The sequence below is a fragment of the Cyprinus carpio genome, chromosome A13, assembly GCF_018340385.1.
Source record: "Cyprinus carpio isolate SPL01 chromosome A13, ASM1834038v1, whole genome shotgun sequence".
Lineage (NCBI taxonomy): Eukaryota > Metazoa > Chordata > Actinopteri > Cypriniformes > Cyprinidae > Cyprinus > Cyprinus carpio.
In genome coordinates this window covers 17,787,054-17,807,690 of record NC_056584.1, presented here as the reverse complement: position 1 = coordinate 17,807,690, position 20,637 = coordinate 17,787,054, and the positions used below count along the sequence as shown (strand labels likewise).

At 36.9% G+C, this 20,637-nt stretch overlaps 1 protein-coding gene across 1 annotated transcript; it reads right to left on the bottom strand.

The window, feature by feature from the left end:
- Positions 1-248: 248 nt before the first annotated feature.
- ercc6 (excision repair cross-complementation group 6) lies at positions 249-17,068 on the bottom strand. The gene is made up of 20 exons (XM_042769111.1): positions 16,933-17,068; positions 16,064-16,459; positions 15,836-15,956; positions 15,514-15,622; positions 14,060-14,765; positions 12,227-12,358; positions 11,723-11,881; positions 9,835-9,970; positions 8,877-9,047; positions 8,317-8,493; positions 5,854-5,970; positions 5,403-5,498; positions 4,337-4,555; positions 3,786-3,896; positions 3,570-3,689; positions 3,353-3,447; positions 2,769-2,914; positions 1,675-2,362; positions 1,489-1,567; positions 249-1,387 (listed from the first exon to the last, which is right to left on the bottom strand). Exons 2-20 carry the CDS (start codon positions 16,447-16,449, stop codon positions 962-964), a joined length of 4,194 nt encoding a protein of 1,397 aa, XP_042625045.1. The 5' UTR covers positions 16,450-16,459; positions 16,933-17,068; the 3' UTR covers positions 249-961.
- Positions 17,069-20,637: the final 3,569 nt, after the last annotated feature.

Here is a 20,637-nt window from a genome sequence, read left to right as displayed (position 1 = left end):
ACAAACAATAAACGACGGACACTAATTTCTGACACATTAACTTACAAGAAATAAAAGCCTGTCCCTGAGAGGCCATGGCCTTGTGATTAATGTGCAACAACAGAAAATCATAGTTCTTTTCAAAATGAGATCCTATAAGCCCCTGTGAGGTGGTGTATCTGGCTCATCATCTAGTGATGCATTACATTTTCTAGATCATATTAATAAAATGTACTAAGGAGTTGATCTAAAGGATGATGCTTATTGGGTAACTTTTGATGAATCCATTTAATTGTTAAAATGTGTACAGTATTCCCTCAACTTCATCACTGGCTTTACACATTGCAATTACATTAGATCTCATTTGTTCTCGGTGAACAAATAGTAAGTGAAAGGCAGAGGTAGATACTCTCAAGACATCAAATAATGTTGATTTTATAAGTTTCAAAATCACCTGCACTTACTAAAATGGAAACAAATTGGCACCAAGCACCTTTATAGGGTAGAAACCCTATATAAAATGTACATTTTACATTATTGCCAAATTATTGATAAAACTGAGTACCAATAATTGAGTGAATAATAATAAAAAAGAAATAAAGAAGAAAATTACAGCAGTATTACAATGACATTGTAATAGTATTATAATATATAGAAAAAAAAGTACTGGTCTCTACAATAACTGCATGAATTGCACATTTTCAAGAGATTTCCAAGTTCAAGTAAATTCCAGTAATTGTACAAAAACCAACAATAGGATGACATTACATTTTTTTCATACAATAGGAGCGTTTTACAATAATAGCACCAATACAATTCTTTTGTATACTTTTTATGGCCAACCTGGAAAGTTCTAGGAGGTTTATTTACACATTTTGTAATCTTAAAATAACTGATGTATCAGATCACCTGTTCTGAAGTGTGAGGTATATATTCCATTTGGAGCTTCTCAGTTAATAGCTTTTAATATGCTCTGCTCTGTCTACCTGTAGTCAGCTTTAAGCTTCCACATCCCTTCCTGTCCAGGAAGTCTGTGAAATTCACAAATATTCCTCAGCAGTTCTCTGAACACTGGTGTTTGTGTGGAAGTGAGTCTCGGGGTAAAGTACTCCAGGATCTCCTTGGTGCTCGCCTGGCCATCCACCTGAGCTTGGAAGGCCACAAAGTTCCTCAGGTCAACCAGAAGCTCATCGTGTTCTGTAGCGGTAGCATGCACAGCAGCAGACCCTCTCTCTACCTCTTCCTCATCCTCTTGTCTCTGGGGTTGATTAAGATGATTCCTGGCCCTCATTCTAGCAAGGAGAGAAGATGAGGAGAGAGAACCAGACTCCTCCTGCGCTCCTTCACCGCTGAAGTGAGCAGCATATCCTGGCTTCTTTACAACTGACTTCTTTATAATATCTGCATCCTATAAAAAATAAATAAATAAAAAAAACACAACATGAGTGCCCAACAACCATTTATTATTCTTTTGGGGGTTCACAGGATATTGTATCCTTATAGACATACCTTGCATTTCTCTGCTGCTTTTGCCATTGTCCCAGACGCTTGAGACAGAAGTGAGTTTTTCTTATGCCCAAACCTTCTCCTAAGAGCAAAATTGACTATTTACTAAAATGTATTCAAATTTGATAATATAACAATACACATTATTTTTAATTTCCATTCAGTTTAATAAAATCAAAACAGACATACTTGACTGGAGGTGGGGTTGCTGTTGTTGACCCTCTTGAGAAAGAAAGCCTGCAGTTTTGTCTGGAGATCTTCAGAGCTCTCAGCGCATCCTTTGCAACCCTATTTGCTTCAGCTTCCACAAGCACATAGTCCGGGTTCGATGCCTCCATGATGGTGTCGTGCTTCATGACGCTGTGGATCCCTGATTTTTTAAAGAGTTTGGCTAGAACATAATCGTCACCCTTTTTCTCATTTTTTTCCTCGTCCTCCTTTTCATTTTCCTCTTTCTTGTACCTTCTTTTCTTCACCAGGTGAGAAATGCGACAGCCCTCAAACTTAGCGTCTTCAGAGTGCTTGCGCTTTTTATGCTTGCGCTTGTGTCTGTCTGAGGGTAACGTGTCCTTTTCTGGTGTTTCACAGTGCTTTTTCTTCTCTCTTTGCTTTTGAGGGCTGTTTCCAGAAGAATGATCTTTACTAGTGCTGTTTGTCAAATGATCAGCAGTGGAATGAGGTTCAAGGCTATTGTTCTGCGACCCAAAAGCATTGTTGTTTGAGAGTCCATTGACTGAGGTAGCGTTTCTATTTCCTGACAGAGAAGTGTTATCTTGGTCGTCAACACAAAATGCAGATGAAGATGATGGTCTTGAGGTCCCTTGAGAAGGACAGGAGGTCTTGTGTCTTTTTGGAACCTGCACATCTGACCCTGTGCCTATAAAATAAGAAAAAAAAGACAACACAATTTAATAAAGTTAGGTATTTACACTCTTAGGGAAAACATTTGCTAAAATTGTAACTTCAGCTGGTCACTAGTGCAAAGGTCAACTTTGTGTCTTATTTATCCCTAAATGGTTAATTGTAGTAACTTAACGGCATATATTGCTACCTTAAGATAATAATAATAATAATAATATGCATCTTTTCAGGGTAGTCGAGGTACAAAGTTGTCTCTTTAAGGGTACTGCCCCAGTGACAAGCATTTTTTTCTGACAGCGTACCAATAAAATGTTTTTAAATTGTATTTACAATGATTTCAACACATGTAACACATTCAACATGAACAGAGCTGTTCTTCCAAAAGAAAATATGTTCAGTTTGTTAATATATCCATGAATTACCTGCAAATATTGCACTGGTTTCTGTTCCCTGGGAGCCGTCAGGATTGCTCAGCGTGAAAAGTTCATAAATGTCATTAGACTTGAAAAACCGCCTCTGCTTAGGATCTTTTAGCACTCGGTTGGTGAGAAACTGTTTGAAGATTTGTCTATGAAAAGAAACAAGAAATACTGTACTTTTTTTTTTTTTAAGTCATCATTATCATACACCCTAGTCCCACATTTCCTGATTGATTTCCTTTATAGCTTAAACACTGACACGCTACAATCTCACCCTGCTGGATGGTTTATCTGCTTAACAAATACATTGTGTCTCGGGTTAGTTCGAAATTGCAAAATTAATATGCAAACAATTCCGCTCTTCACAGTCCTTTCCAAATTCCCATCGCCTCCCTACAAATAACCCAGTAGTCTACAACAGCCTTTAGCAACCAATTAGCAAACTGTGTTGATATCTAATTAAAAAACTAATGCATTTCAATTACTGTCTATTGAGCTCCTGCAGACAGAAGTAGGACATTATGGATTATAATAGTCTTCCTCACCATTACCAGCTCCATCTCAATGCCCAATCCTAGGAAACTAACCTGTGGTAAATCTTCTCCTCAATTGTTCCAGCTGTCAGCAGCCTGTAAACCGTCACCTGCTGCTTCTGCCCAATCCTCCAGGCACGCTCACGAGCCTACAGGAAGAGGTCAACAGTTCACATCAATACCATTCAGTGCTGCACGCTTTAAGAAAAATAGTTTGCATCAGATACAGCAAGAACATGCGTTCTAAATGCAAGATACTGCTTTGGCCGACCTGAATATCTGTGCTGGGGTTCCAGTCTGGGTCGTAGATTAAAACCCTATTGGCTCCAGTTAGATTAATTCCCAAACCTCCAACTCTTGTTGTCAGAATGAAGACGAAGATGTCTTTGTTCTGGAAAAAAAGAAAAAAAAATGCAATTAAGGAGTTGATTTAAAAGCTCCTTAACCATAACAGAGAGCATAACACAGGGACCGTGCTCTTGTTCACCTGGTTGAATTGAGTGATCATAGGCTGTCTGGATGCAATGGTAGTAGTGCCGTCCATTTTGAGATACGAGAAGCCTTTCTCCCTCACGAACACCTCCAAGATCTCCAGCATCTATGTGTGTGGGAGAAATGGTTTCAGACAGAGCATTGAGAACAGGATTAGTGCTAATAGGATTAAGTGAGATTAATATTACATGTACAGAAGTACCAACTGTGTGGGTTTTAGGTTCTCTCTGAAGCCAAATCTCATTTCTATTGAACAAAGACAGCTGGGTCCTGACAGACACCCTACAATGCAATAAGATCTCCTAATGAATTCTATTAGAGGGCAAAATGACATAATAACTTTATTGGTCCTTTAGTGGTGCTGCTGGAGATAGTGAGAGTGCAGCTTATCCATCAATACTGTTGGTTTATTCGCACATCTTTACTTCAGCGACGGCCTGATGGATCTATTTGGATGGATTTGCCTAAAATCCACCAATCATGTAATTGCCATCCTGCAAAAAAAAAATTTTCTATCCTTATTTTTGTCACTCCTTTCTTACTGACCTGCCTGGATTGGGTGAAAAGCAAAACTCGGTGTCCCTGTTTGAACCACAGGAGCAGCAGTGACTCCACCACAATCATCTTCCCAGAGCGTTTCCAGTAACCGAAGTGCTCCTCCTCAGTCAGCTGCTCCTCAGGGATGCCTCGGAGCAACCGTGGCCCGCCTGTGAACAGATCCGGGTGGTTGCAGATCTTCCTCAGAGCTATGAGGCCTGAGAAAACCTAGAACCACAGGGTGGGGTATTGAGATTAATACACCGGATGGACATTTAATGGAGGTAGAAAAACAGTTTCCTTTCCTTCATAAGAAATAGCAAACACAAATCTTAATATTAATAAACCTGGTTAATTTAATGAAGGTAATTGACCAGAGCAAAGTAAAGTCTCTTCCTTGAAGTAAATGCAGCAGTCTTTGCATTATATATGTGGCTTAATGGAGTTTGTGACCACATAAGAGGGGTTTGTAAACTGCTCTGCAACCCACAGCTTTTGCCTCCACAAAACACATTTGAAGCATTGTGATGAATAGTTTGAATAAAGGAGCTTCTCCTTGCTGTGACACTTTGCACATAAAGAGTGTCAATATATCTCAGGGACTGTTTTTTTAATGCAACAAGCATCTTAACAGCTGTATAAGACTGACATGACATTTATCAATGAAAAAGATTCTGCATGCCTGTGACAAGGTAATTATCAATAAAGAAAATGTATCTATACACATATTATAAACAAAAGGTGCAGTTCAAAAGTCCACTTTTACATTTTTCTAACTTAACAGTTTTTTATTTTCATTACACACTGGTATCTGCATAATTTGCTTAAAAAGTTTACAGTTTGACTCAGTTTGAGCTGCAAGAACTCCACAATTTTAAAAGCTTACAACTTGATGATTTGCAAATTAGCTTTTTTTTAGTGACCATGGTTCACAAACATGGTTTTAAACATGTTTGTGAACATATAATGATACAGCCTGCCACCGCTCTCAAATAAATGGATAATGAATATGTGAGGAACAGAAGATCATCAATTTTAAACAATCACATTAGTGTTTCACACATGGATCCTTTACCTGCATGTCTCCATTCAGAATCTGATAAACCTCCTTGGAGTCCAGAAAATTCTGGTAAACCTGCCGCTGATCTTCTGTTAATCTGCAGAACAGGACCTGTTCGGAAAATAAAACATTAAAGGCTATAATTGTTGATGTTTGGATGGAAAGCTACATATATTTAATAATTATTCTAAAATATATTAAATAATTATTCATCAGTTAAAACAACAGTAGAAAGTTTCAATGTTTGCATCTTCTGGAATTGCTTGCTGACATAAAGCTTGATGTTCTGGCTTCATTAAAAAAAATAAAATCTTTAGAGAAAACAGAGTTATAAAATAACTGGCCAAACTGTGTCTGAAATGCAAGTTACTAAAAGCAATCTCTTACTCGCAACTGTGCTGTAAGAAGGAATGCACAGACAAATAGTAGAGTATAGATTTATTTGTTATATGTATTATAAGGGCACCTGTTCATTTTTGTCAGGTAAAGAGAGGTTTGCTTTCACATCAGCCTTCATTCTTCTCAGCAGGTAAGGGTTAATCGTGTCACGAAGAACACAAGCACATTTATAGGCTGTCTGGACCTAAGGAATAGAAATTAAAAAATTAAACCATTAGAGACAAATCAATAACAACATTCCCCTGGAACATGAACACGGTTGATAATACTTAGACTTAAAAAGTCTAAAATGGCTAGTGACAATAAAGGAGCTTTTTTAATGAACAAATGCACAAAAATATTAAGCAGCACATGTGTTTTCATCATTAAAAATAAATATGAAAAAAGCAACAAATCAGCATATTAGAATGATTTCTGAAGAATCATGAAGAAAAATCAGCTTTGCCATCACAGGAATAAATCACATTTTAAAATATAAAATGTAGAATAATAAAAATGTTCTTTTTAATTGTACTTTTTTTTAGTTTATATATAATATATATATATATATATATATATATATATATATATATATATATATATATATATATATATATATATATATATAAATGCATTTTAAATGCATGGTAAGGATCTTTCAAGACACTTCTTTCAAAAACATACCTTTTTTTTTTTTTTACAGACTTTTAAACAGCAGTGTATATGTTTTAACTTTTTTTGCAAGTAAACACACCAACTGAAATCTATCTATGTTTTTGGCTAATTAACAAGCATCCACTTCAATACACTTTATGAAAGGCAAACAAATCTGTGTGTCCTGAGGCATGTCAACAGCCGCTTGTTCTCTTTCTCTCCTCCTATCAGCAGATTGACACATTAAAGATTCATAAGAGTGCTGCTGGACTCCAGAGGGGGCTGCACTCTTTTATCAATAATGTTCTCCTGATCCAGCGTTAGGCCAAATGCCATTTAGCTGTAATTTAAAGGGGTTTGCAGATCAAAAGAAAGCCTGCAGTTGAACCACAACACTGCAGGGCGTACAACGAGCCCGGATTAGGGCCCATTTGAGAGGACAAAAGAGAGAGAGAAAGAGAGAGAGAGATACAGAGAGAGAAGTGTGAATAAATAGTGACACAGCATATGCTTCAGTAATGAAGCTGGCTGCAAAAGAGCTCAAGACTTCATGTTTCCTTCTTTCTGGACTTAGGGCCATCATTCTTTTCTTTCTTTTTTATTTTGTAAACAATAAAAAAAATAAAAAAAAAAACTTTCCCTTCACGGTTTAATTTGAAATCGTCCAGCAATACTAAAAAAATTTTACATGTAGTTTCTCAGCATATAAAGATGTAAATGCTGCATGCATAATTATAAAATAATTAGCAAACTGTTGTTTAATAGCATCTTAAACATTTATAATGTCATAATGTTGTCTTGCTCAAAATCCTATATATTTTTTTTCTCCAGATTTAAATTCTGAAACCCAGATTTTTAAAGAAGATTTTTGAAAGAAGGAATATTTCACACATATATCCTCCTGACTTTTAGAAAAACAAGTTTTGTGAATTTATTATTTTTGCATGTCATTACTTTATTTAGAGAATAAGAAAAAATGGAAAAATAACATTTTTGATAAACAATATTTTATTCATATGCTATGCTATGTACTCACTAGGACTTTAAAAATCCTGTTTGTAAAAGTGTAACAATTGGCAAGATTTTCATCATAATATCTAATATGTCATAGGAATATTGTTATAAAATTTCTTTCCATATTCACTTGTTGTGTCTCCCAAAATGCATAATAAACATCCTTTAAGTGGACATATATATAAGAAAGTCATATTCTGATTTGAAACCCCATAACATTTTCCTGAGATGTTGATTTATGACAAACAATATGAAAATTAGTCAGATTTAAATGATCATTACAAAATATTATCATGAAATGAGGGAGTTCAATTTGATCACAAAATTAAAAACTCCATATATATATTTTTCATGCAAAGAAATGCATACTGCATAAAGTGTAAGTGTTCTAACTGCAAGATTGTAAAATCTTCTCTCATTTCTCAAATGAATATCCACTAAAACAAAATTTATGAACGTATGAGGCTGGTCAGCAGGACTGTGCAGACAGCTGGGAAAGGAGAGAGCGCCATGAGTCAGGGGTTAGCTATCTACAACCATTTAATAACATTAATAATTAGTAAAGGATTTTATTATTGGCAGAGGAAACATCAATAGCCTTTTAAAGCAGTTCGGAAATGAAATCCATAAAGTAAGTGTGCTATTAAAAAGGTTTCCTAATAATGGTGCATCTAGATTCCATTCACCATACAGCAATCACTACGCTGTTAGAATTTTTTTATATGCCTTTGAATTAATACAGGCACTTCCATCTCTGTGTAATATACAATGTGTTCTGTGTTCATTATGCTGTTATATTTGATGCAAATTATAGCCTTATATTTGAATAATGAGAGAATTTTAACTGCATTGATCGGTAAGCTCTGGGTGATGAGTGGTTCACCTGCACTGGAGACGCATTAGCGTATCCTCCCATGGTAATGGGCACGGAGAACTGCTCCATGAAAATGGGCAGAGTCCCCAGCTTCCCTGGAAACACAAAGTCAAAAAGCGACCACAGCTCTTTCAGGTTGTTCTGCATTGGTGAGCCAGAGAGAATAAAACGGTGGGGTGTCCGGAACTGTACAGAAAAAAGAAAAACAGAAATCAGTGACAATCCTTCATAATTTACGAGATCAAAATAGTTTTCGAGCTTACCTGCACAAGCAGTTAGATACTACTTGACAATAAAGCTCCCTTTATGATGGATTTGGTTTTAAAGCTCCATTAGCTTCAGTTTATTCAATACCAAATCAAAGCGTTGTGAAATTTCCAATTGACTTTTTTTTTTATATAGCGATCAATAGCACTGGAGCTCATATAATTTGATGCACACTAAACAAAGATCATTCCTTAAAGGTCTACTAGCTTTACTTGTGATCCTTTACGATACCCCTGAGGCTTCAATTGATTGCTTGATTGTAAAATGAAGGAGAAATCTTTCATAAAGAAATCAACGGTCACCTGCTTGCATGACATAGTAACCCCAGCGTTGGGGTTCCTAATTTTGTGACCCTCATCCAGGATGACGTAATGCCAGTCGTACTTCTGGATGTAATCTTGCATAATACGGATGTATGAGTAGGAAGTGATGAGGATGCCGTGACTCGCCACTATTTCTGGGATGAGCTTCTCCTGAAGATGAGGAATAAAGGAGTAAAACATAAAAGAAAGTAAACTCGCTTGCACAACAATGTCGTTTTTGGCTGTTAATTAAATTGAGGAAATTGCGATAGGTTGCCGGTATCGGGCCCCTGGCGATAGCGTCTTCATCAGAACGACTAGTCTATACATCTGCTTTGATGTCTCACATGAACGGTCTCAAGTGTGTTCCAATTATAGACCTGCAAAGCAACTAACCTCTGTTCCCAGCCCCACCCCCCCACACTTTTTTTTTTACTTTGTAGCCAATTAATCAGGTACATCTGCTCTACAGGAGTGTTAGTGTTAGCGTGAAGGCGGTATCATTAGGTGCCAACGCTGCATAAACGTTCCTCTGTCTCTCTCCCACAAGCTCTTGAGACCAACTCTCCACCTAGAGGGCAAAGCACGGACTGCCAGACAACAACTCCCATTAATCACTGTGTCAGGCAGGATGGGGAGGGGGGCAGTGAAGACCACTCACAGTAAACGCTTCACAGCCGCCCCACTGCAGCTCCTGCTACCTTGGCTTTAATTAATTTAACATTTCCTTGGAGCAAATTCGAGTCCACACACTAGGATATTTGCTGACAAGGGGAAAATCTCATGCTGGCATAAACGTAACAGGCCGAAGTGACACAGTTCATCTTAATCTTGTTGTCATGTTGTTTCTTTTCATGGAAAGTTTGGGTGTTGAGATTACATACAGAGTGGAACAAAACAGTGTACATTATGGAGTCTCAAGAATGGATGTTCTTAGCTCCAGCAAAGCGTGACTCACCTTTTTGCTGGTGAAGGAGCCCGTGTCATGGAGGACAGCAACACGGAATGGAGGCCACCAAGTGTGGAACTCCTTCACCCACTGATGCATGACTGTTGCCGGACACACAATGACCGTGGGCCCCAATCCAGCATACCTACATGAGAGGAGAATGTGGTCACAACACTGGGATAACTATGAGAGTTGGATTACTAGTTTTAATATGCACTAGGTATTTAATGTGCAACCAATCCTCTGGTGTTCATATGGGGTAAACAAAAGCCTTCAACTAAATATAATTCCAGCCCCACTTTCTTCAGCGGTAAAGCAATAAATAAATAAATGATACCGTTAAAAAGTTTGGGTCATGATGACTTTTTAAAAAAAGAAATTAATACTTTTATTAAGCAAGGATGCATTAAATTTATCAAAAGTGACAGTAAAGACATTTAGAATGACACACAAGATTTCTTGATTCAATTAAATGCTGTTTTAATTTTTCCGTTCAATCACATAAAGTTTCCACAAAAATATTAAGCAGCACAACTATTTTTTTTATTATTTTTTAATAATTATAATATAATAATAATAATAATAAAGAAATATTTATTGAGCACTAAATTAGTATATTCCAATAATTTCTGTGACACTGAATCCACCATGGGAATAAATTACAAATGTATATATTAAAAAGTAAATAATATAATTGTAAATAAAATAAAATAAATAAGTAAATAAAATAATATAAATGTTGTGAATGTGAGTTTGCAGTCTACTGGCTTTCTATAGAGTTGTCACAGATGGCTCTTATGAGTCAGTTTGTTTTAGTGATTCAAAAGCATCTTGTAGACCAACCTTTCTCTGAACTGAGTCCATCAGACCGGTTACTGAAACACCATCTGACTTCAGTGATGTCATGCACATTGCAATGAGGCGAGTTTTGTGTCAATACCATTATTGCCTTTTTATCCGTAGTCCTTTTTGGTGAAATTCACCTACAAATGTTTTACTTGCAATTACACACATTACCTTCAAGGTGATGAACCCCATGAGCTTACACCACAGCTGGTCTGCTCTTCCTCTCTACGTGAGTGTTCACTAAAAGAGATGAACTGACGGAATGCACTAAAATGGCTTTGGGAGCATTACGGCTTGATATGATATTCCAGATTGTGAAAGCCATTGATAGCGAGCCATAATTGAGTTTGCAAACAATCAATTTGCGGATGGACGCCAGACAGCTTATTGACCATCCAGAAGTGCCTCCACCTCAAGTGTGTATGGCAAGAAAAGCAAAAAAAAGTAAAAATGCACTACTTTAAACATGTTTAATTACATGTTTCATGTTTAATTTTCCACCCTCCCTGCCCAATGAGCAGTCTCTCTTCCATGTCACGTCCTTGTTTCTCCTTTGATGCCGCCACTAAGAGAATTAGAGGAATATCATAATTGAAACGTCTTTAATAATTCACGCCAAACCTCTCTCCACCAGAAATCCAGCTGCTGAAATATTCATCGCAATTGAGACTCTGCGTCTGGGAGGGGTGGGGGAGACGGCTGACGGCTGTGTTTATGTATGTTAGTGTTTACGAGTGGTTGTACACATGTATGTGTGTGTGTGTGTGACTGGGTGGCTGATGATGATGATGATGATGAGCATATTTTGGAGAGGACAAGACTCAAAGAAAAGACAGAATGAAGAAAGAGAGTAGGTACAATTATTACGGAAGCCCATTTCTGCCTTAGATCAAATTTAGATTTTAAGATATTAAATAAAAAGGGAATTTTAATATATCAATTACTTTTTGATTACTTATAAAATCCTTTTTTTATTCTGAAGCTGAAACAGATTTCCATAAATACAGTAGATATACAAACTAAAAATTTATGACCAAGTGGAGTCTCTTGCCTGTAATTGGAGCCACGTGTTTTTAGCTTGCTGTAGCTAAGGCCTGCCAGGAAAGCAATTATCTGGATGGTCTTGCCCAGGCCCATCTCATCTCCCAGAATACCTCCTGCTTGCTGGCAGTGCAGTTCCCACATCCACCTGACACCTGTCTGCTGATACCTGGACAACAAAAGCAAGCGTTTTGTCGTACAAAACGCAGATCCAGCACAAATACAAACACAGTGGCTGATGAATTAATCATAGGGCCATTATCACTATTGATTCTGGATAAATGGGCCATAAGTGTTGCCCAATTGATGTGCTGTAAAACACAACCAGAACACAACAGAAGTCTAAAGCACTTCACCCCTCCCCTCCTTTACAGCTCAGGCTTTCGGGACTCATAACATTTTTTTACACAGTTAATATTTCCCATTGTATGAGCATGTGCAAGAAAACCATGACTTATTGATTCTTTTCTTTCATTATTAGAGTACTGTATGTGTGATTTGTGTTGAGCCATACTTAAAGAGTTTCCTCCAGAGGAAAACAGGCATTTTAAATCCTTCATCAAACTCCACGTCACTTTCCTCGGACTCATCCTCTCCTGCTTCTCTCTTCACTTCTTTTTCACGAAGTCTTTGCCTTTTCCACTTCCTGCAAGAAGACAAAACCACAACAATGCCATTACAGACATCAACTTGAGGCCCTTTGAATCTGCACATTATCACTGAACATTCACCAATACAGACCAATCAGCATTAAGTATGAGTAGTTGTTGACCAATATATATCAGCCTTGCCAATATTTGGCCTTTTTTAATGATGCCGTTGGCCAAATAGTTTTTTTTGGCTGATCTGAACTATTTGAATTCAAACTAAGCTGAGCTATATCCAGCCGCTATTTTATATTCACTGTGTACTGTGTGTAAAATTAGTGTAACCTGAATGTGATTCACAGTGTGCACAGATTACTGAGCATACTTCCTTTTTAGACATGTTTTAACTATTTCTTTATTTGTGAAAAATATTAGGATTACAGAATCAAGAAACTGCTATCAAATGTATAAATAACTTTATTTTACAGCTTTATTTTTCAACAAACTAAAATATTTTTTCATATTGATTCGTTTTCAAATTACTTATTTCTAATCTCTAACACACATCATGTAAAATATATAGAAATTTCATTGCAGCATGTGTTATTTACACTTTAAATTAAGTGTGATATGTGAAATCATATATGTATTTGCTTTATTATGGCTATAGCCACCCTGCTCTGCATGATATCGTCCATCAAAAAATTCATATTTCGGTCGACCACTAAGCACAAGGCTACAGTTCAGTAACAAAGTGGCTCGAATAGCTGTGCTGAAATAGAAACGCACCACAGACTGGTGTGGACACAGTGTCACGCTGAACAGCAGACCCCACAGACATTTCCCATGCTGAAGACTTCACATAACGTATTTGATTAACAATCTTCTCAAACTAAAACAAGTCTACTGCTGACATTTAAAATCTGACTCCGTTAAAGATGCCTCCTACGGGAAAGTTTGCAAGGTACAGGCAGGTACCAAAAGTCCCTGGCCTCGGTTTTTAATTTCCTGGCCAAAGAACTACAGACAGACAAAGACGGAAACCAATAAGAGCAAGAGCGAGAGACCTTTCCCTTCCTCTGCCCCTCACTCCTGCAGGCCAGATTTAATTGACCCATTTCTGGCTTCAGGGAAAGCTACAGCAGTTAGTGGCAGTCGTCAGAAAGGCAAATTAAGATTGATACAGACAATTAGGAGTTTGAGCTCCCCAAGAAAGGCACACAGAGAGGAGTGTAGGGAAAAAAAATCCATCTTCATTTGGAGTTGGTCCTGTCACTCCGCAATGAAACCGTTCCCTTTATCTGGGGCTTCCGAGACTGCACTTGTAATTAAGTCAAGACTAAGCATTGGTTCAGTTAATTACGCTTTCCCCCCTTTCCTCCATCGCTCGGTATTGCTTGCGCTCCACCATAGCAGAAATGAGTAGCCACATTCACATTTAAACCAACCAGAGTGGAGAAACTATGGAGAGAGAGCGTATGCCAACTCAATTTGCTTACTATAAATACAAATGCATAAATCTTGTTAGGTCTGCTTCCATCTATTTGCACGTTAACACTGGAATAAATACATGCATACCATAATGAGAAAATATGAATAGGCATTGAATTTGCTTAGTCAAGGAACAGCTGCCAATCTCATCAGTGGATTAGGCTATCTGTTCTAGCATACATGCTAGGCAAAGTAACTAAACATATGAATGGCCTTTGACTGTAATGATTGTGACAGTTTAGGAAATAATGGATTCAGACTAAACTTACCTAATCCTTTGCCTGTAATACTCAATATCTCCATCATCGTTACATTTTTTGACTTTTTTGCCTTTCTGCGAGTCTTCATCCTCTGAGCTGCTGGGAATGTACTCATCGCTCTCATCCTCCTTCTTGGGCTTCCTGGTTTTGGCTTGGTTCTTCTTCTTGTATGGTTTAAGTTGGTATTCGTCGTCTTCATCCACCCAGAAATCCTCATCATCTCTTTCTGGTTCCTCAGGATCCATCAGCTCATCACTCGGGATGTACTCTGAGCCCTCGCTGTCGGACGTCTGCTCTCCATCGCCTTTCCTCCTCCTGGCTCGGGGTTGCTCCTTCTCCACCTTAGGCCTGGCTTTGGGGTGAGCCTTCAGAGCAGTCCTCTGGAGCTTACGCATTCGCTTTTGGAGCTTCTTATCTTTGCTGGAGAGGGATTTGTTCTTTTGCTCTTTGCCATCCGTGGTCTGTCCTGAGTTCTTCTTAGTGATCTTTTTCTTTAATATGGGTCTCTTCCTGCTATCTGCTAACATGGCTTGGTCAGCAAGGTACTTGTCGAATCCGGAGTTCTCACTGAGCATTACCTTTCGAGGCTCTTTCTTCTCTTGCTTCTGAGGGATCCGTGAACCGAAGGGGGTCATGTGACCTGTGCGGATGAGCTCTTCCCATTCGGACTCCTGAGCTGGCATAAGCATGCTGCCCAAGGTGGATGGACCTGGTTCTAAGAGAAACAAACAGAGTGTAGATTAGAACCACTAATAGGCCCACAAAAGCATATTAAAGCAAATACTGAAGAAAGACAATAAGGGAAATTAACTTTCCATGTTTAAATGTGCAGAAAGTGTTTTTCATGAATGAATGAATAAATAAATAAATTGGCTCTGAAAACACTTAGTATAAAGAATTTTTTGAATATTTAAATTGTAGGTGTAGCATTAATTGTGATCATAAATTGTGCATTATTTACAACTATTTTTTCAATGTTAAATAATTTAATATAATATTAACCATAATTGTCAGTTTTAAAATTTATTTTAGCTCATTGAATCAGTTCTCATAAATAAAAAAAAAAAACAAAACAATATGCTAAGAGGTTTTTTATGTCTAGAAAAAATAATATATATATATATATATATATATATATATATATATATATATATATATATATATATATATATATATATATATATTATATATATATATATATATAAATTCCGAGCCCCAGCCTATGCAGTGAGCAGAACCACTATTGTGTAAGTACTCCACAAAAACATTTTCAAGCAAATATTAAAGGAAAGACAACTTTGCATGATACAGATATTCTATAAGTGTAAATTATGCAGTGCTCACTTTATACACGAAATGATTGTTCAGCAAGCTCAAAAGAGCTTATGATGCTCCAATATATTTAACTGATAAGGATAATAATGCATATAAAGCCTCTGCAAAGAGCTGTGCTTTAAACTAACCTTCGTCGTCCTCAATCAATAATTCTGCCTCAAGCTTTTGGACATCCTCTCCGTCAAGAACAGCCTGCAATCTCTTCTGCTTGGCTCTGATTTTTTTTAACTGCTTCTCCTGTAAAAGGCAAAAGACTTAAAGTTCAAATATATTAAACATAAAATATCAATCAATTAAAAAATATATATATTAATTAAAATATTAAGCTTTCTCATTGAGATGGCAGATTTTGTCTGATACATTTCCAACAATATAAAATCCACAGTGGTACATGGTAAACCAAGTCAAAATAATATAAAACAAATTACAAAAATTCCAGCTTATGTTTACCTTGTTCTCTTTTTGTCGTTTGACAGACTCAATTTTCCGACTGATGTCCTTGCTAGAGGCAGCATGAGGGGTTAACTGCTCTAAAATTTTGTTGATGTGTTTCATAGCAGTAGTACATGACCTGAAATGCATTACAAACCATATACACTATATTTAGCTTTTAACTTCATCTTATGACAAGACATAAATAACGTAGTTTCAAGATCAACAAAGAAAGCATAAATTCACCTGACATCGTCCAGTACGGACTCGTATTCTTTCTCAGCCTCAGCTTTAGCCGCAGCCTGGTTGGCCTCCTGAATGGCCCTGTCCACCTGCTGCAACACACCTTGCTCGAGAACATCTTGGTCGTACACATCCACTCCCAATCCCTGCAGTTCAGCAGCCTGAGAGCTGTGGTCCACTGACTGGATCTCCTGACGGTTGATCTGGAGCAGGGCCTGTGATTTTCTGGGAATCTGTGAACCAACATTCTCCGGACATGTAGCCACTGGCTCTTCCTTACTGCTTCCTGGGATGGAAAGGCCATTGTCTTCTTGGACTCCAGGAGTTAGGGCACTGACAGGGCTGGACAGAGGAGCCAGGGCCTGGTCCTTGTTACCTTCTACTGGCATTACCAAGTAACTGTGAACAGGGATGATCTAAGACTGTAATCTTGGACATATTTGATTATTTAGCCATCAAGGTAAAAATATCTTAATAACAGGGAAACCGTTGAATTATAAAAGCTCATATAACAATCACATTTTAAAATTTATTTTGTGTCGTAAATATCTCTTTAAAATGGTTAAAGCATCTGTACTGAACAATTACAGTAACTGTCAACGAACATAACAAAAGACACAATAACTGAACACTACAGCAGCCACGAATGTCAAAGTAACACACAATAACAACGCGATGAATGGATCAATTTGAAAACAAATGTGGTTAAATTGATATTTGGTTATTCACTTTCAAATTGAAAACTATTTAAATAGCGATTTGTCTAATAGTATAGGCTTGTGCGCTAAATGCTAACTGCTAGCATATTATTATTGTTGTTCGCCCTCAACTCAACTCACGACTTCTAAAAATCACAACATTAAACAACAAACCTTCACAACGACCCGACTCTTTTAAATGATTTATTCGTTTAACGTGAAATCCATTCAGATCTCGTTTTAGTTTTGCTGTGTACTACTATCTAGCATGAGAGCTTGTTATACAATCACTGCATATTAAACTGTGAAGGGAGAAAGTTTAAGGTACAACATAAATGTCACCGGCTGAGGAAACGTGTCAAAATAAAAGTCATTAGAGGATTACAGTGAAGTTGGATTTTTTTTTTTATGTTGTGCAGAAATTATTAATGCCAACCAGAGTTAATTTATCTGTTTGTATTCGTTGTATATATATATATATAATACGTATTCAATCGCATTATACTTGTGGGCTAATTAAGATATGAAGTGTTTCTTTCCAAGAATGAATGAATGAATGAATGAATGAATGAATGAATCAGCTCTGAGAAAACACTGAACATGAAGCACTCTGAAATATGTAAATTGTCTAATATTATTTATTGTGTTATCATAAATTGTACATTATTTACATACTTTTGAATTCGACATCAATTTTATTTAACAACTATTGTTATCAGTTTTCAGACATTTTTATACGTTTATAAAACATTGTGTAGTAGACTAACATGCCAACGTTGCCGCTTAATGGGCACTTTACAAGATCATACAGCGCCCTCTTGAGATCAGAATGTTTTCAGTCCACTGATCTGGATAATATATGTCCCTTATATATGTAACAGTCCCTTCCATGAATACATGGTCACCCGCTTCATAAATGTATATTTTACAGTTAAAACTTTCAACATTATTAAAGGATTTTAAAAAATACATAATTTCTCTCTCGTTTAGTGTTAATTCGGCTGAGGCTTGCGTTTGTTTGGAATTACTGTAATACTGGTGAATGAACTGTAGATGACGGAAGCGAACTGCTTAATATTATTGACTCCCAGACTTCGATTACTGCCTCGTGTCTTCAATCTTTTAGAGCTGCTACAGTCGCCAGAGATATCTGCAATGTGCTGTGTATAGACGAAAGAAAAATATGGACGTGTGAAACCAACCAATAAAGCCCGCAAGTATAATAGTTTTATATTGCGTTTTCCAATCCTGTTTTTTCCCCCATTTCCTCAATGGCCCTGTTAAATAGTATGAATGACAGTGTTTGTGACACATCAAAGCAAGCTATCAGGGAACAACCATTCCATAATATCCTCTGCTTGGTGTACACAACTTTGATTCTTTAGAACTTATTTTCCTGATGATATCATGCCAGCCAAATTCAATTGTTCTTGGTCCTTGAGTTTGCTGGCAGAGATTTTCTAACATATGACAGGTTTTCCACTCCCTAAAAAAAGCCTAAAAGAAATTATATTTATGGCATTGTGTCAACCTGGGATTACTGAGGTACTAACTGATATATTCAGTGTTTGATTAATCTTCTCTTCTGGATGTTTTATTCTGAATGCTCTTCTCCTTTTAGGAACATCTATACTATGAACAGAAACTGGTACAAAGCCAATGGTACAAAGTGTTTATTTACGGAGCATTTCAAAATAAACAGAGGATATAATTAAAATCTTATCCACGTTTCACTCAGCCATACACAAATGCAGAGGCATCTTAACCAAACATTGAAATTAAAATATACACTCTGCATTATAGCATTTTTTTTTGTACGTTGTGAATAGACTTTATAAATGTCACATAGGCCCACTGAGCAGAAACAAAATAACTTTTATTGCACATACATAGGGAGTTTATACTGTTTATACTGTTCCTCAACCAAACTATTGTGCGTAGAAGAGAAATAAAGCACACATGTTGTATGACTACACTTTTATGATACTTTTAATACTTTGTGTTCTTATTATTCGTTTAACGTGAACATTGTTTATCAGAATTCAGTAAAATGTTTATGGCACAGAAACTACAAACACCACTGTAAATCTCCTGCAGTCATGAACAAATGTGTATGACGAAATCACTTAATCACTGCTTTACCTAATTTCTGCCTCGCTGTGTGGATTCTTTTGAAGGTGGATGGGCAATTAAAATATTTACTCAGCATGTACACTGCATGAAAAAGGAAAGGGGGAGGGAAAGCTCAGAGGAGGGAAATAAATGTTGATGTTTGAATTGCTCCCAGCACAAGTCTGTACATGTTGCTCCAGGGGAGAGCCTAGAGTGTAGGCAGGTGGAGAAAGCTTATTCAAATAAACTATGAAGCCACAAATGAATTACCTCAGCCAGTGATATGCTCTTAATGTTGTTTGGAATCAAAGGCTGACCTGTTAAGAGGAATGTAAACCGGCTCCATACTTTGGGGATTTTTCCCTGATCTGACTTGCCTTCAGATCTGAGTCGTTTATTGAATCTTATAAGGTGGTAATGTATTGGGCAACCACCTGCAGTTGTAGCTGTAAAAGCTGTATGAATGTCCTCAGAAACACATTGGTGCTGGTAGTTTAAAGTGCAGTGCACATACAGTTTGTACAATAAATACAATACTTTTTTTCTACTATGCTGTCACATTTTATACTGTGACATTTAAAAAAAAACGTTTTCTTTTTTATTTTATAATTGAAGTATTTGATTAAATTATTTGTAAATATGATTTAAAAATTACAAATTACTATATACGCTACCGCTGGGGTCAGTAAGATTTTTTTTTTAAAGAAATTAATACTTTCCTTCATTAGAGAATCCTGGAAAAAAAAAAAAAAACAGTTTCTACAAAAATATTAAGCAGCACAACTTTTATAATAGTAAAAACATTAAGCACCAAATTAGCATATTAGAATTATTTCTGAAGGATCATGTGTGTATACTATTTATTTATTTAGCTGTGCATTCACTGTTGCATGACATGACTAATAGTAGAACTTGGAATCTCTGTCTCCTTTAACTCACTACCCTTTTAATTTAGCACGACTAGGTCTTGCCAAAATTCCCACAACAGTAGGGGAGATGGAAGACTAATAACTGATTTCTTTGAAAGAAATGAAGTGGACCGTAAGTTTTTTGTTTTACCTTTTGGTTGCCATTATCACCATGGGAACTTAATGTGCTTGGAGACCCAAAAGTTCCTAAAGATTTTGCCACCACATCACAGATGCATTGAGCATATACCCACAACTGTGCATATAAAACAGGCACATTTCGGGTGGGCTAGCATGGACCTGCATTCGTGCCCACCCAGCCACAATGCACAATTTTGGAGACTAATCCAAAGAGAAAATCCTGCCTACACCCCAGATACAAAGACCAGCTGGGTCTTTTATTCAGATATTTAAATCTAAATGGGTCATATGATGTGATTTTAAGTTTTCCTTTCTCTTTAGGGTGTTACAAGCTGTTCGTGAATAGATAAGATCCCTAAAGTTGCAAAGACTAAAATCTCAAACTCAAAGAGATATTCTTAATAAAAGTTTAAACTCGTCCACACCCTCCTAAAATGGCTCATTTAAACATGCCCCCACATGTCTAGGTCACGACGTGGGAAGATTTGCATAACGCCACCCAAATGTTCATGCAAAGAAAGAATGTGTAACTTTGATTCTCAATTTTGCCGTCTGCGCAATGTTGTGGAGATGCTGTTTTGTTGTGAAAGCGAAAATACTTTGTTTGGCCTTCCAAAAGAGGACACAACTAGAAATCAGTGGTTAAGTTGTATTTCCGGAACACTGTTCCAGAACAGTCCAACCCAAATATACAGATGTTAGCAACACATTTTATGGA